Source organism: Dipodomys ordii, unplaced genomic scaffold, assembly GCF_000151885.1.
Source record: "Dipodomys ordii isolate 6190 unplaced genomic scaffold, Dord_2.0 Scaffold55, whole genome shotgun sequence".
Lineage (NCBI taxonomy): Eukaryota > Metazoa > Chordata > Mammalia > Rodentia > Heteromyidae > Dipodomys > Dipodomys ordii.
In genome coordinates, this window is record NW_012267271.1 from 6122956 (window position 1) to 6136926 (window position 13971).

Genomic DNA, 13971 nt, shown 5'->3' on the forward strand with positions numbered 1-13971 from the left:
CTGTGGCTCAAGTGGTAGAGCACTAGCCTTGAGCTGAAGAGCTGAGGGACAGCACCCAGGCCCAGAGTTCAGGCCCCAAGACCGGACCCAAAATAAATAAATTAATTAATTAAATTAAATAAATAGAAAACTGGTTAAGTGGAGATAAGAGTCTTGTGGATTTTCCTGTCCAGGCTGGCTTTGAACCATGATCCTCAGATCTCAGCCTCCTGAGTAGCTAGGATGACAGGCCTGAGCCACCAGCCTAGGCAGATTCTTAACTCCATTTCTATGGCCTGTAACTCCCGGGAACGGGTTGACTCAGTCAGCCCACCACCCATGGAGACAACCCCTCATGCCTGAGTCCAGGACCTTGTTTAAGCACTGCTGGGTACCGAGTTCTCAGTGAGGGTCCAGAGACCCTAGTCCTGGACTCAGCCCTGGGAAATCTCTTTTGTCCACCACAGAGGGCGTGTCTGAGCAGGACGGGGGCAGCACCCTGAAGCGGGCGGCCATCAGCAGGGAGGACAGCGGGGCCTACACGTGCTGGGCTGAGAACAGAGTGGGCCGTGTGCAGACAGTCAGCTTCGTCCACGTGAAAGGTAGGTGGGAGCCTGCGGGGCCTGTCCCGCGAGGCCTCCGCGTAGCCCAATGTATTGCTGTGCCAAGAAACCGCAGCCCCGTGCTCTGAGGAGTGGCTGTCCACCCCAGTTGTCCCCTGGGACACTTTGTAAAACCCAAGGACCAGTGTCCACACCCACTTCCATAAACCAGCCCCCCAGGGTGAGACTTCCGCTCAGCCTCGGGATGGGTAGGGTTTGAAGGAGCAAAAGAGCCACCCAGACCACCGAGACAGTCATAGCTCTCCCTGGATTTCACCTCAGCATCAGGAAGGGCGAGATCCAACACAGGGCATCCAACAGTCTATGAGATTGTCATGCACCACACGCACGCTCACGTGCACACACACACATACACACACCTATATATTCCCTGCCTTCCCAAGAACCCTGCAGGTGCTGTTGCAGCTAGTGAGATCTGTGAGAACTAATGCTGTGCATATATGCACATACATGTACGCAAGGCATGCGTGCATGCGCGCACACGCACACGCACACACACACACACACACACTGCATCACCTTCCATCCTGCTCCCGTCTCAGGCATCACTAATCAATCACCAACCAGCTTCAACTACGTCAGCTCAGTTCCCTGTGCTCGTGACCCATAAGGCAGCCATGCTGCTCTGGCAGGAGCCTCTGGAGGCCCCTGGACCCTGGGTGGCCTTTGGGAATGGATTTATGGAGGTTGAACCTCAAGGGAGCCTCTCTCCTGACGGCACCTTTCATGCCACCCCTTGCAGAAGCTCCTGTCCTGCAAGGCGAGGCCTTCTCCTACCTGGTGGAGCCTGTAGGGGGCAGCATCCGGCTGGACTGCGAGGTCCGAGGAGACCCGGCACCCGACATCCAGTGGACCAAAGATGGCCTTCCGCTGCCCAGCAGCCGGCTCCGTTTCGGGCTCCAGAACGGCTCACTGACCATCCGCAGAGCAGAGGCAAGGCGGGTGGGCCTGGCACTGGGCGGGGTCGTGGGGAATGGCCCTCTGCTCATAATCATGGGCCCCGTGAGTGTGGGGTGAGGGGGGGCAGGCGAGTTGCATCACGGGCAGGGGGTCACCCTGAGTTTTATGAGGGGGCAGGAGGTGCTTGGTAGACCGCGGAGGGTAAAGGTGGTGCCAGCCTAGCCAGGGCAGTCAGTAGGGCTTACGCGCTCATAGGTTAGCAGTGAGAAATCCTGAGACGGCCGGAGTGTGACCTGTGTGAGTCAGTAACGCCCTAAGATATGATGAGCAAGGGCAGGGTGGGCAGGCAGCAGCACCCCCATCTTAACAGGAGACACCAGGTTCAGAGTCATGCCCCGAGGCCCTCCGCACTCTGTCTCAGTGAGATGGGTCTTGGTCTGGTTGTCCCTCCACGCCCCGCTGCCCCGGGCTGCCCCTCCTCCTCCCTGAGCGCTCCCCTCCCTGCCCCCCCCCGTGCCACCTGCAGCTGGAGGACGCGGGACAGTACCAGTGCCTGGCCGAGAACGAGGTGGGCAGTGTGAAGAAGGTGCTGACCCTTGTGCTCCAGAGTGAGTCCAACACCCTCCCCTCCCTGGGCTCCTGTCCACAGCGGGATGGGGACAGCGGCCCTCAGGCTGCTCTGGCTGGTCACAAATCTTTTATTTGAAACCTATCGTAAAGTCTAGGACATGTAGGGTGAGACTCAGGGTTGGGTTCCCGAACTCACAGAAACCAGAGCACCAGGCCTAGAGGTGCTGATGACTCAAACCTCAGAAACACTCTCTGAGCCAGGTGGCTCCCGCCTGCATCCTCGCTACTCAGAAGGCTGAGATCTGAGGCACATACGAGTGTGTTGCTCACAACCTCCCAGGCTCTGCCACAGCCCTGGCGTTCCTGGTCGTGAGAGGTATGGGCTCTCCTGTACCCAGACCCTTCTCCACATCTGTCCTGACAGACATCACCAATCTACCCCCCCACACACACACATACATACACACAGTGTCAAAGCCAGCCCCGGCTGGAAAGTCCATGAGACTCTTATCTTCATTTAACCAGCAAAAATAAAACTGGGAGTGGAGTTGCGACTCAAGTGGTAGAGTGCCAGCCTTGAGTGAAAAAGCTCTGGGGCAGAGCCCAGGCCCCAAGTGTGCCGCAGGATCAGCACACACGCACACACACACACACACACACACACACACACACACACACATACAGATTTTGGAGGAGGCGGCACTTCATCTTCATGAACAACCAATTTGTCCTGGAATCCAAGCTTGGTGTAGCAGATCTCAGTCATCCCCAACAGTGGAATATGATATCCCCCCCCCACCCCGCAAAAAAAAAAAAGACTGCTTCCTGGCAGGCAGGGGTAGCAATGGTGGGACAGCGCGGTAGACACCTGTGTGCAGTGCGGTCATGGCCGTGCGTCCGTGCGTGCTGGGGATGTGTTCTGAGGAGGGGGTTGTGGTGACGTGTCATGGAAACATCCCGTGCACGCACAAGAGCTTGGACCGCTATGCCACACCCAGTGGTGTGATCGTACCAGAACACTGAGGTGCAAGCAGCCTGTCACAAAGCAAAACATCCTTACACGCACACAGCAGTATTTTTTGTTGTTGTTGTTGGTCGTGGGGCTTGAACTCTGGGCTTGTCCCTGCGCTCTTCAGCTCAAGGCAAGCACTGTACCGCTTGAGACACAGCGCCACTTCCGGTTTTCTAGTGGTTTATTGGAGATAAGAGTCTCACGGGCAGCTGGGCGCTGGTGGCTCACGCCTGTCATCCTAGCTACTCAGGAGGCTGAGATCTGAGGATCGCGGTTCAAAGCCAGCCCGGGCAGGAAAATCCACAAGACTCTTATCTCCACTTAACCAGTTTTCTATTTATTTAATTTAATTAATTAATTTATTTATTTTGGGTCCGGTCTTGGGGCCTGAACTCTGGGCCTGGGTGCTGTCCCTCAGCTCTTCAGCTCAAGGCTAGTGCTCTACCACTTGAGCCACAGCGCCACTTCCGGCTTTTTGCTTATGTGGTGCTGGGGAATCGAACCCAGGGCCTCATGCATGCAAGGCAAGCGCTCTACCACTGAGCCACCTTCCCAGCCCTGATGGAACACTTAAGTAGACAGTGGCTTGTCACTCCTAAGCTCCCAGTTGTGTCCCCTTCCAGGGTGGCTGGGTCCTGCGTGCACCTTCTCCCCTGCAGCCACCACGTCCTTCCCCATCCCCTAGAGGAAGCAGAGCTGTGGCTCAAATGGTACAGCACCAACCTCGAGGGGAAACAAGTGCATGAAGCCCTGAGTGCAAGCCCTGGGACTGGCACAAAAAGAAGAAAATGAAAAGAAAGAGAAGGAAGGATAGAAGGAAAGGGAGGAAGGAAGGAAAGAGAAGAAAAGAGAGGGAGGAAGAGGGAGAGATAGGAGGAGGAGGAACGGAAGGAAGGAAGAGGAGGAGGAGGAGGAAAGCAAAGCAGGTTTGGGTCATGGTCCTGTGTCCCTCCCGGACCCCGGATGTGGAGGAGAAATATCCCAGAAGCGCAGCTGACTTCATGCAACCTCAGGAAATGGGCACGCTTCCTAGAATCTGACATTAAGAAGCCCTGGTGTGGCCGTTTGGGATCCTGGCCGCGCCGTGGTTTGTGTTACTCGCTGACAGGCCATGGACAATTTGTTGCTAATTTCCCCTGAGAGCTGGCAAGCGGAGCCGCAGGCTGTCTTCTGTCTCTCTTCCCCTGGAATGCCAGTGGCCTGGAGGAGACAGATGGCCCCTCAGAGGGGAAGCGCAGGCCCCCTGGGCCTCCGTCCGATCTTTGATTAGTGCTTGAAAAGCATCTGCTCCTAGCCAGCCTGGCGACACCAGGACAAAACCCACCCCGGCCAGGCCAGCTGCGGGGCGCTGGAGCCAGGCTCTGGAGGAATGTAGATGTTGAGGTCATGGCGTCCAGCTCCTGGCTCCGTGCCAGGCCCTGCCACCGCGGCTCTGGGCATGATAGCGTCTGGTGGGTCTCCTGTGTGCCTTGAACCCCATCCCACCCCGCCTTCATGTCATAGATGAGCCCCCTTCGCGTAGCTTGGGGGCCTGACGCAGCCGGGCTTCAGCGCAGGGGATGGCAGAGGCAGACTCCACATTTGACTCCATCACCCACTGGCTGTGCGTCCTCGGGCATGATACTTTGCCTCTCTGAGCTTCAGTGTGGAGAGGATGCGTCCTAGTATTGTTCTCTTCTGCACACAGGGGCGCCCCAGGGGAGCCGGGGCAGCATGACTGGGGTGATCAACGGTCAGGAATTTGGCGTGGCCACTCTCAACACCAGCGTCCAACAGGAGGGGAGCTCTGGAGCCACCACCATCCACAGCAGCGTCAGCCACCTCCCAGCAAACGTGGGTCAGTGGGGTTCCCCGTGGGTGGACACCCGCCTGACAGGGGCGGGGGGAGGCAAAGGCTGTACCCCCAGGCTTCCCCGAGGCCCATGCCCCAGAAGATCCAACCGCCTCTAATGGACCAATTCAAGCCGCCTTGCACCGCTATGCGGGCGACTTCCTGTCCCGCCCCTACTCCCCCTCTCCCCCCAAGAAGCCACTGCATGTACAATCGGACCAGGAGAACACTGAAGTGAGCAGGATGGAGGGCCAGCAGGAGCTCAGAAACACGAGCTGAAGGCCCGGATGGTTCCGGGAGGGTCTGGAACTCCTCCATTTCCAGCCAGAGTTTTTTGGCTTTTTTCAAAGCCAGTGGTTTGGAACAATTTTCCTCTCCCGGGCTCTTCTGGAAGTTGTCTGCAAGTCAGGAAAGCTTGGTTGCTTTTTCTTGTTGTTGTCGGTTGTGGGGCCTGAACTCTGGGCCTGAGCACTGTCCCTCAGCTCTTCAGCTCAAGGCTAGCGCTCTACCACTTGAGCCACAGGACCACTTCTGTCTGGCTTTGTTTTTCTGCTTATGTGGTGCTGAGGAATCAAACCCAGGGCCTCATGCATGCAAGGCAAGCGCTCTACCACTGAGCCACCTTCCCAGCCCAACTTGGTTGATTGTTAACTCAGTTCAGCCAGTCTCTACAGACAGGCTGTAGCGTCCCAGACCCACAGTAACCCCGCCACTCTTTTTCTGTATTAGCTGAACTTAGCTGAGTGCCAACAAATTACATGCATTCCCTCTTGCAGACTCATTCTATTAACAGTCACAGTTGGAATATAGGTTGGACTTTGCCATTTCCCAGGTTCTGATTAAATAAACTACTTCAAAGCCAGGCACCAGTGGCTCACGCCTGTCATCCTAGCTACTCAGCAGGCTGAGATCTGAGGATCACGGTTCAAAGCCAGCCTGGGCAGGAAAGTCCATGAGACTCTTATCTCCAAAAGAACCACTCAGAAAACCGGAAGTGGCGCTATGGCTCAAGTGGTAGAGCGCTCGCCTTGAGCTGAAGAGCTGAGGGACAGTGCCCAGGCCCAGAGTTCAAGCCCCACGACCGACAAAAAAATTAACACTAAAAAAATATATAAACTACTTCAGGCCGCCCCAAGGCTGAGCTTTCCTGGAAGGTAGTAGGAGGCCACAGACGCCTAGGCCTCTGCTAGCCTGGCCTCTGTACGCAGGACCTCTGCTGCGGACTCTGGTGGTCGCCATCTCCCCCGTCTACTGGGCGCTGGCTGGCGAGAGAGGAGCGGCCCTCAATGGCCACTCCCTGACAGGTGGCCACTTCCAGCAGGATTCCCATGTGGAGTTTGCTACAGGTGAGCGGGGGTCCTCCCCCCCCCCCCCGGAGGCCGGGGCCTGAACCCGGGGCCTCTCCCCAGCTGACCGCAGGCGGGGCCTGGATTGCAGGGGAGCAGGTGGTGCTGACCCAGGCGGCTCAGGGCCTGGATCCCCAGGGGTTCCTGCTTCTGGATGTGGCAGTCCAGGGCGCTGTTCCCGAGAGCCTGGCCGAGGCGGAGCTTGTCCTGCAGGTGGGCCTTCCCATCCCCCCCTCCGGGCCCTCCCCTCCTGACCCCCCTCCCACCCCCCACCCCCCCACAGACGGGGGTGCACGGTCATGGCGGGAAGGGAGGGCTCCCCTTGGACTTGGGTTCCACTAGCAGATGGTCATAAATCCCAACTGGGGTTCAGAGACAGCAGATTAGAGCCGGGACCTGCCCCGGGGCCTCTCACTCCACCCCTGGAGTCCCCAACTCCAGGCCCCACGCTCCCCATGCTGCAGGACTTTGAGGAGCGCTACGTGCAGACGGGCCCTGGCCAGCTGTTTGTGGGCGCCACGCAGCGCTTCCTCCACGACGGCCAGCGCGCGGCCCTGCGCTGCAACCACAGCATCCGCTACGCCAAGGCCCGCGGGCCCCAGCCGCGGCTGGTGCAGCACCTGTGGGCCTCCCGCCTCAGCTCGGCCTTCGACCCCGAGGCCCAGGCCCTGCGCTTCCAGCTAACCGCAGCCCTGCAAGCCGGTGAGCCGCCCTGTCTGCACCCCCCCCCCAGGCTCTGGCTAAAAGCTCCCAGGGGCCCAGACGCAGCTGGCTGACTTGCACCCCCACCCCAACTCAGGGGCTGGCCTCTCCCTCCTCCCCACCCCCCACTCCATAGGGACGCAGCTCTTCAGCTGGCTCCGGGCCAAACCTCAGAGCCATTCCCCGGGGCCTCAAAGGGATGGCCCAGCCCCCTGCCCCCACCCCTCAGGCTGGTGTTCAAGTCCAGCCACACCCCATACTCCATTCCCATGGGTCCACTTAGGAGGTCCCCCCCCCCCGCGGAGCTCCTGGAGGCCCACCTGAACCCACCCGAGGTCTCAGTCTATGAAAGCTACTCGGGTATCAGCATTACGTGAGATTCCCACAGGCTCTAACATTGAAAAGAATAGAGCTGAGAGGTCGGGTTCAAATCCCACGTGCCTGGCTGTCCAGCTGTGGGGCCCTCGGGGCAGGGCCGTGGCCCTCCCTGGGCCTGTTTCTATCTGCATGTGAACGAGATGTGTCCAGCCTCCCAGGATGGGGGACAGTTCAGGTACTGCCACTAAACCCCACAAAGACTCCGGGAGCCAGTGGCTCACACCTGTCATCCTAGCAGCTCAGGAGACTGAGATCTGAGGATTGCGGGTCAAAGCCAGCCTAGGCAGGAAAAGTCTGTGAAACTCTTATCTCCAGTGAACCACCAGAAAACCAGAAGTGGCACTGTGGCTCAAGTGGTAGAGCACTCACCTTGAGCTGAAGAGCTGAGGGACAGCGCCCAGGCCCAGAGTTCAAGCCCCACGACCAGCACACACACGTGCACACACACACACACACACACACCCCACACACACAGAATTCTACACATGTGACATTCCATTAGCTACCTTTTATTTTGTTTTGTTTTTGGTGCTTGTACTGGGGCTTTTTTTATTTTATTTTTGTGTATTTTTTACTCAAGGCTGAAGCTCCACCATTTGAGCCATAGCTCTACTTCTGGCCTTTTGCTAGTTAGAGATAAAAGTCTCACAAACTTTTTGGCTCAGGCTGGCTTCAAACTGAGATCTTCAAATCTCAGCCTCCAGAGTAGCCAGGATTACAGGCGTGAGCCGCCACGCCTCTTGCTTTCTACTTCTTGCTAGGGTTTCTCGGAGTGGGCCTGGCTCCGGGGACACACTTACACAAGTGTGCATGTCCTCCGGCCATCACCTGTGACAGGCTTGGGTGCAGTGTCCCCCTGACCCCAGCTGGGCTCAGGACAGGGCCTGAACACGCCTACCTGGGGCCACTACCTGCACAGCCCATGGAGGCCAAGGTGGCCTGGGGAGGGAGCTTCGTGCCCTCAGGACCATTTTCTTTCCCTTGCAGAGGAGAATGATGCTGGCTGCCCAGAGGGCTTCGAGCTGGACCCCCGGGGCGCGTTTTGTGCGGGTGAGCACCCCACCTCCAACCCCAATTCTGGCACCAACAAGGGAAATCTCCAGCCTGGTATGCACAGACTGTGAGCACAGACCCCGCCTCTCTCCCTGCCCAGACACGGACGAGTGTTCGGGGGTCCCCAGCCCCTGCTCCCACAGCTGCCACAATGCACCTGGCCGCTTCTCCTGCTCCTGCCCGGAAGGCTTCGCCCTGGCCTGGGATGGCAGGAGCTGCAGGGGTGAGTGGCCAGGAGAGGCGGCGCTCCAACATGGCCTGGGTGTCCAGCAGGGCTTCCAGACCCAGGGGACAAACGTTCCACTCCTGACGGCATCCACGGCCGCCGGGGAGCCCAGGCATCATCTGGAGCTCACATCGGAAGCTGCAGGCTGGGGTCCTCTGGTCTCTTGATGCGCTGTGCATAGAACGCAGAATGGCAGACAGGAGGCAGGAAGGGGAGGGGGGAGGAGGACGGGGGGGGGCCCTGTGCTCCTCACCCAGGATGAACCCCGTGTGGGTGAGCCAGGCAGGGGCAGGGGCCGGGGCTGTGCGCTCCTGCAGCTGTCCTCCTGCTCTGCCTCCAGATGTGGACGAGTGTGCGTGGGAGGCCCACCTCTGCCTGGAGGACCAGCGCTGCGTGAACCTGCTCGGCTCCTACCACTGCCTCCCCGACTGTGGGGCTGGCTTCCGGGTGGCGGCTGACGGGGCCAGCTGTGAAGGTGACAGGGTCTTTCCTTTCTGTGCCTTGGGTCATCTGCTCATGAAAGGGGGGTGAGCAAACAGAAGCCACCTCTGCTGCCCCTCCCCTCCCCCTGCCCTGGGTCAGGGCCCAGCCTTGGGACACCCAGCTGTCGCTGTGGATCAGCTGACCTGAGGCTGAACCCTAGGTGCCACTGCTGGGTGGATGACCCTTAGGATCCTCCTGACCTAGCATCCTGTAGTGTCAGGATGAAGGCCTCCTGGCTCCTTGGGGACAGGCCAAGGGAGGAGAAGCTCGGTGGCCTTGAACTCAGAAGCCAGTCCTCCTCCATGCCTCTCAAGCTGGGGGGTGGACAAGAGCTAGTAGGCAGGAACAGTGGATGAGGCCCAGGTGTGGAGGGGGTGGTACATGCCCCAGGTGGAGGGGCTTTATAGAAAGCCCCGCCCTGACCACACCTACCTCTGATGTAGAAGGGGAGGAGCCCTGGGGAAAGCCCCACTCTGACCACACCCACCTCTGATGTAGAAGGGGAGGAGCCCTGGGGAAAGCCCCACCCTGACCACACCCACCTCTGATATAGAAGGGGAGGGCCCTGGGGAAAGCCCCACCCTGACCACACCTACCTCTGATGTAGAAGGGGAGGAGCCCTGGGGAAAGCCCCACTCTGACCACACCCACCTCTGATGTAGAAGGGGAGGAGCCCTGGGGGAAAGCCCCACCCTGACCACACCCACCTCTGATATAGAAGGGGAGGGCCCTGGGGAAAGCCCTACCCTGACCACACCCACCTCTGATGTCGAAGGGGAGGAGCCCTGGGAAAAGCCCCACCCTGACCACACCCACCTCCCCAGATGTGGATGAATGCTTGGAACAGTTGGACGAGTGTCACTCCAGCCAGCTCTGTGAGAACACTGCAGGCAGCCACCATTGCAGCTGCCCCCGGGGGTACCGTCTCCAGGGCCCAGGCCTGCCCTGCCTAGGTATGGGGCCGCCCAGGACCCTGCTCAGCAGCCCTGGCTCGGGGCAGGGGTATTCATGGCAACCATGAGTGCTGAAAGTGACCATAGTGACAGCAGAGACCAGCTATGCTCACCAGGACCCCATCTCTGCTGTACCCCAGCCCAGCCCCGAGGGGTCACTGAGCGGGCCTTGGAGAAGCAAGGAGGGAGGGTGGAAATGGCCTGATCGATGCCTGGGGCCCAGGGCTGGGCACCCAGCAGGGAAAGTGGGTCTCAGAGTGGGGAGCTGGGGTCTGAGGGAAGGCTGGTGAAGAGGCGCCCGCCCCCCGCAGGCCAGCCTGGAGCCCTGTGTTGTGTGAGGCGCTGGCTTCCCGGGAGGCATGGGCTGGAAAGGCTGGCATGGCCGGGCTGCAGGAACTCTGAGCTAGTCAGGCACTGGTGACTCCAGAGGTAGAGCGCTGAGGAACATGGTTCAAAACCAGCCCAGAAAAAAAAATCTGGGGCTGGGAAGGTGGCTCAGTGGTAGAGTGCTTGCCTTGCATGCCTGAGGCCCTGGGCTCATTCCTCAGCACCACATAAGCAAAAGGAAAAAAGCCGGAAGTGGCACTGTGGCTCAAGTGGTAGAGCGCTAGCCTTGAGCTGAAGAGCTGAGGGACAGCGCCCAGGCCCAGAGTCCAGGCCCCAACCTGGAGCAGAAAAAGCCAAGTAAGAGTTTGAGGGCCTGAGTTCAAGCCCCAGTACTGACCCCTTCACCTATCACAGAGAGAGAGAGAACCCTGAAGCTGGGTTCCAGTGGCTCACCCCTATAATCCCAGCTATTCAGGAGGCTGAGATCTAAGGATCACAGTTCAAAGCCTGGGCACAAAAGCCCATGAGACGCTTCAATTCACCACTGAAAAGTCAGAAATGGAGCTGTGGCTCAAATGGTTGAGTACTAACCTTCAGCAAAAAAGTTCAGGGACAGTGTCCAGGTCCTGAGTTCAAGCCCCAGGACTGCTACCAAAAACAAAACAAAACAACAAAAAACAACTCTGAGCCCCCGCTGCCCCCTGCCCCTTCCCCTCCGCAGATATCAACGAGTGTTTGCAGCTGCCCAGGCCCTGTGCCCACCAGTGCTACAACCTCCAGGGCGGGTACCGCTGTCTGTGCCCGCCGGGCCAGGCTCTGCTGTGGAACGGCAAGGCCTGCGTCCCGCTGGAGCAGAGCGAGCAGAACGTGACCACCGTCAGCCATCGGGGGCCCTTGGTGCCCTGGCTGCGGCCTCGAGCCCCAGCCCCAGGCGGCGCCTACCATGCCTGGCTCTCCCTCCGGCCAGGTGAGGGAGCCCTGAGCAGCCCAGGCCGGGCCTGGTGTCCCCCTGGCTTCATCAGGCAGAACGGCGTCTGCACAGGTAAGGCGGATCACCCCACCTTCGCTCGCCCCTGAGCCTGGGGCTCGGGGCTCACAGGCCAGCGTGGGGTGCCTGCTTCCTCCATGGAGGTGCTCGGCCTTGGCTGTGCAGGTACTCGGAGTAAAACAGGGAGGGCCAGAATGTTCCAGATAGTGATGCTGGAGTGAAGAGGGACTGGCAGGAACACAGACTTAGGGTCAGGAGAGCTCCTGGAGCTTAAAGCTGCACAGGGTGACAGGGGACAAAGCAGAGGCAGCCTGCCTGGCTCCAGGGGCTGTCGGGGGAGAGGGGGGCTGCCTGGAGCCCCAGGTCATACAAGGTGAGGCCTCCCATCTCCCCAAGCTCGGGGACTTGTGGCGCAGGGGCTGAGTGCGGCAGGCTGGCGAGCAGGCGGCTCCCCGCAGGGACTTTCTGGCCTGCCCCAGAGCCCGTGGGCAGGCGTGTGTGTGACTCAGCGTGTCTCTGCCCCCCTCCCTGCCCCGGCCAGACCTCGATGAGTGCCGAGTGCGGAGCCTGTGCCAGCACGCCTGCCGCAACACCGAGGGCAGCTACCGGTGCCTCTGTCCCTCCGGCTACCGCCTCCTCCCCAGCGGGAAGACCTGCCAGGGTGAGCGGTGCCCAGCAACCCCCCAGACCCCAGCTAGGTGTGGCCCACAGGCCACGCGGGCAGACTCAAAGCTTCCCTCCAGGGCCAGTCTAGCTCTGCTGTGGGTCTCTAGGAAACTTCCTCTATCTCTCTGAGCCTCAACTTTCTAGGGGTTCACACAGTCACACTGCACCCCTGCAGATGGCTGAAGTGAGGCCTGAGAAGATGGGCGTCCCTGATCTTTTTTATGCTCAAGGCTGGCACTCTACCACTTGGGCCACAGTTCCACTTCTGGCTTTTTGCTGGTTAACTGGAGATAAAAGAATCTCATGAACTTTCCTGCCCCAGCTGGGACTTCAAACCACTCTCCTCAGACCTCAGCCTCCTGAATAGCTAGGCTTACAGGTGTGAGCCAGGTGTGCGGCTGGTGGCAATCTTTTTTGGTGGTGGTGGTGGTGATGGTCGTGTGGCCTGAACTCTGGTCCTGGGCGCTGTCCCTCAGCTCTTCAGCTCAAGGCTAGCGCTCTACCACTTGAGCCACAGAGCCACTTCCGGCTTTTTCTGCTTCTGTGGTGCTGAGGAATCGAACCCAGGGCCTCATGCATGTGAGGCAAGCACTCTACCACTGAGCCACCTTCCCAGCCCATGATGGCAGGCTTAATGTCCTCCAACCCCCATGTCGGGTCTGCTTTTCCCGATGCACACGGGGTACAGGCTGGAGCTGTAGGCACAGACGCAGCGGGCCCCATCGGCTGGGTGCCCTTCCTGTCTCCCCCTCCCTCTGCCATGGGGTCAGTGGATGGCCCCCACTCTCTACTCTTCTCCCAACTCCTGCCAGGCCCCAGGGGGATGGGAGGGGCTGCCCAGCGGGTCCTCTAGCCCCTGCTGCTTCACCCCTGCCTTCCCCCCCTGGCTCCCCGGTGGTCCATCCCCCCATCTCCTGCCACACCCTCGCCAGACATCAACGAGTGCGAGGAGGAGCGTGTGGAGTGCGGGCCCGGCCAGATGTGCTTCAACACCCGGGGCAGCTTCCAGTGTGTGGACACGCCGTGCCCCGCCACCTACCGGCAGGGCCCCAGCCCCGGGTAAGGGCCGAGCCGGACAGGACGGGAGCCAGGGGTGGCACATTGTCTGCCAGGGGCTGTGTGGGCCAGCGGGACCCCCTCCCCCACCCCAAGGCCTCCCAGGGCTCCAGGAGGCCATGGGTCACCACCCCTGGGCCTGGGGGTTGGGGGGCAGCCTTGTGCCACGCCAGGGTCCAGCGCCCCTGACGCCGCCTTCCCTGGTGGAGGGGGGGGTGCAGGTAGCTGTGCATAGAGAACTGGGGCTCAGAGGGGAACAAACGAGCTTGCACACACATGTGCATGCACACACACCCCAACCAGAGATGTCCCTGAACCCCAGGCCTGGCAGAGGTTCTGTGGCCACTGGAAGTCTTTCCCAGCGGGCCTGGGGGCTTAACTGAATTTTACAATCTGGAGAAGAGGGGGAGGGAGAGAGGGTGGGAGGGAGGGAGGGCTGGGCAAGGCTGAACTCGAGTCTTAGAACTCCACCCCCGCACTGCAGACATAGTGGATGACTCAGTTTCCCCAGGAGGACCTGGGGGAGGGGGCTCTGAGCGGCTTGCTTTGGGGATAGAGCGCACGGTGGGGGTAGGGACAGTGCGGGGCTCTGCGGGGCTGGCGGCGCTCGGTGGGAAAGGAGGGGGCGCGGGGCTGCAGGGCGCAGGCGAGGTCTGATGGGGTGGCACTGCTCCCCCCGCCCCCGGCCCCGGGGCTCCTTCTGTCTGTGTCTCGTCCGTCTGTCCGTCCGTCCATGCGTGCAGGACCTGCTTCCGCCGCTGCTCGCAGGACTGCAGCGCCCAGGGCGCGTCCACGCTGCAGTACCGGCTGCTGCCGCTGCCGCTGGGCGTGCGCGCGCGGCACGACGTGGCCCGCCTGGCCGCCTTCTCCGAGGCCGG

General features: G+C 60.3%; 1 protein-coding gene across 1 annotated transcript in view; it reads left to right on the forward strand.

Annotated features, from left to right (window-relative positions):
- Nucleotides 1-13971, forward strand: part of Hmcn2 (hemicentin 2) — a 131659-nt gene that overhangs the window by 116485 nt on the left and 1203 nt on the right. Inside the window, exons 69-84 of the mRNA XM_013021284.1 lie at nucleotides 447-581; nucleotides 1345-1535; nucleotides 2029-2110; nucleotides 2380-2448; nucleotides 4772-4921; nucleotides 6124-6261; nucleotides 6353-6474; nucleotides 6726-6963; nucleotides 8329-8391; nucleotides 8495-8617; nucleotides 8961-9095; nucleotides 9928-10056; nucleotides 11105-11425; nucleotides 11913-12032; nucleotides 12970-13096; nucleotides 13837-13966. Of these exons, the coding sequence (XP_012876738.1) occupies nucleotides 447-581; nucleotides 1345-1535; nucleotides 2029-2110; nucleotides 2380-2448; nucleotides 4772-4921; nucleotides 6124-6261; nucleotides 6353-6474; nucleotides 6726-6963; nucleotides 8329-8391; nucleotides 8495-8617; nucleotides 8961-9095; nucleotides 9928-10056; nucleotides 11105-11425; nucleotides 11913-12032; nucleotides 12970-13096; nucleotides 13837-13966 (2273 nt within the window). The remainder of the gene's footprint in view (nucleotides 1-446; nucleotides 582-1344; nucleotides 1536-2028; nucleotides 2111-2379; nucleotides 2449-4771; nucleotides 4922-6123; nucleotides 6262-6352; nucleotides 6475-6725; nucleotides 6964-8328; nucleotides 8392-8494; nucleotides 8618-8960; nucleotides 9096-9927; nucleotides 10057-11104; nucleotides 11426-11912; nucleotides 12033-12969; nucleotides 13097-13836; nucleotides 13967-13971) is intronic.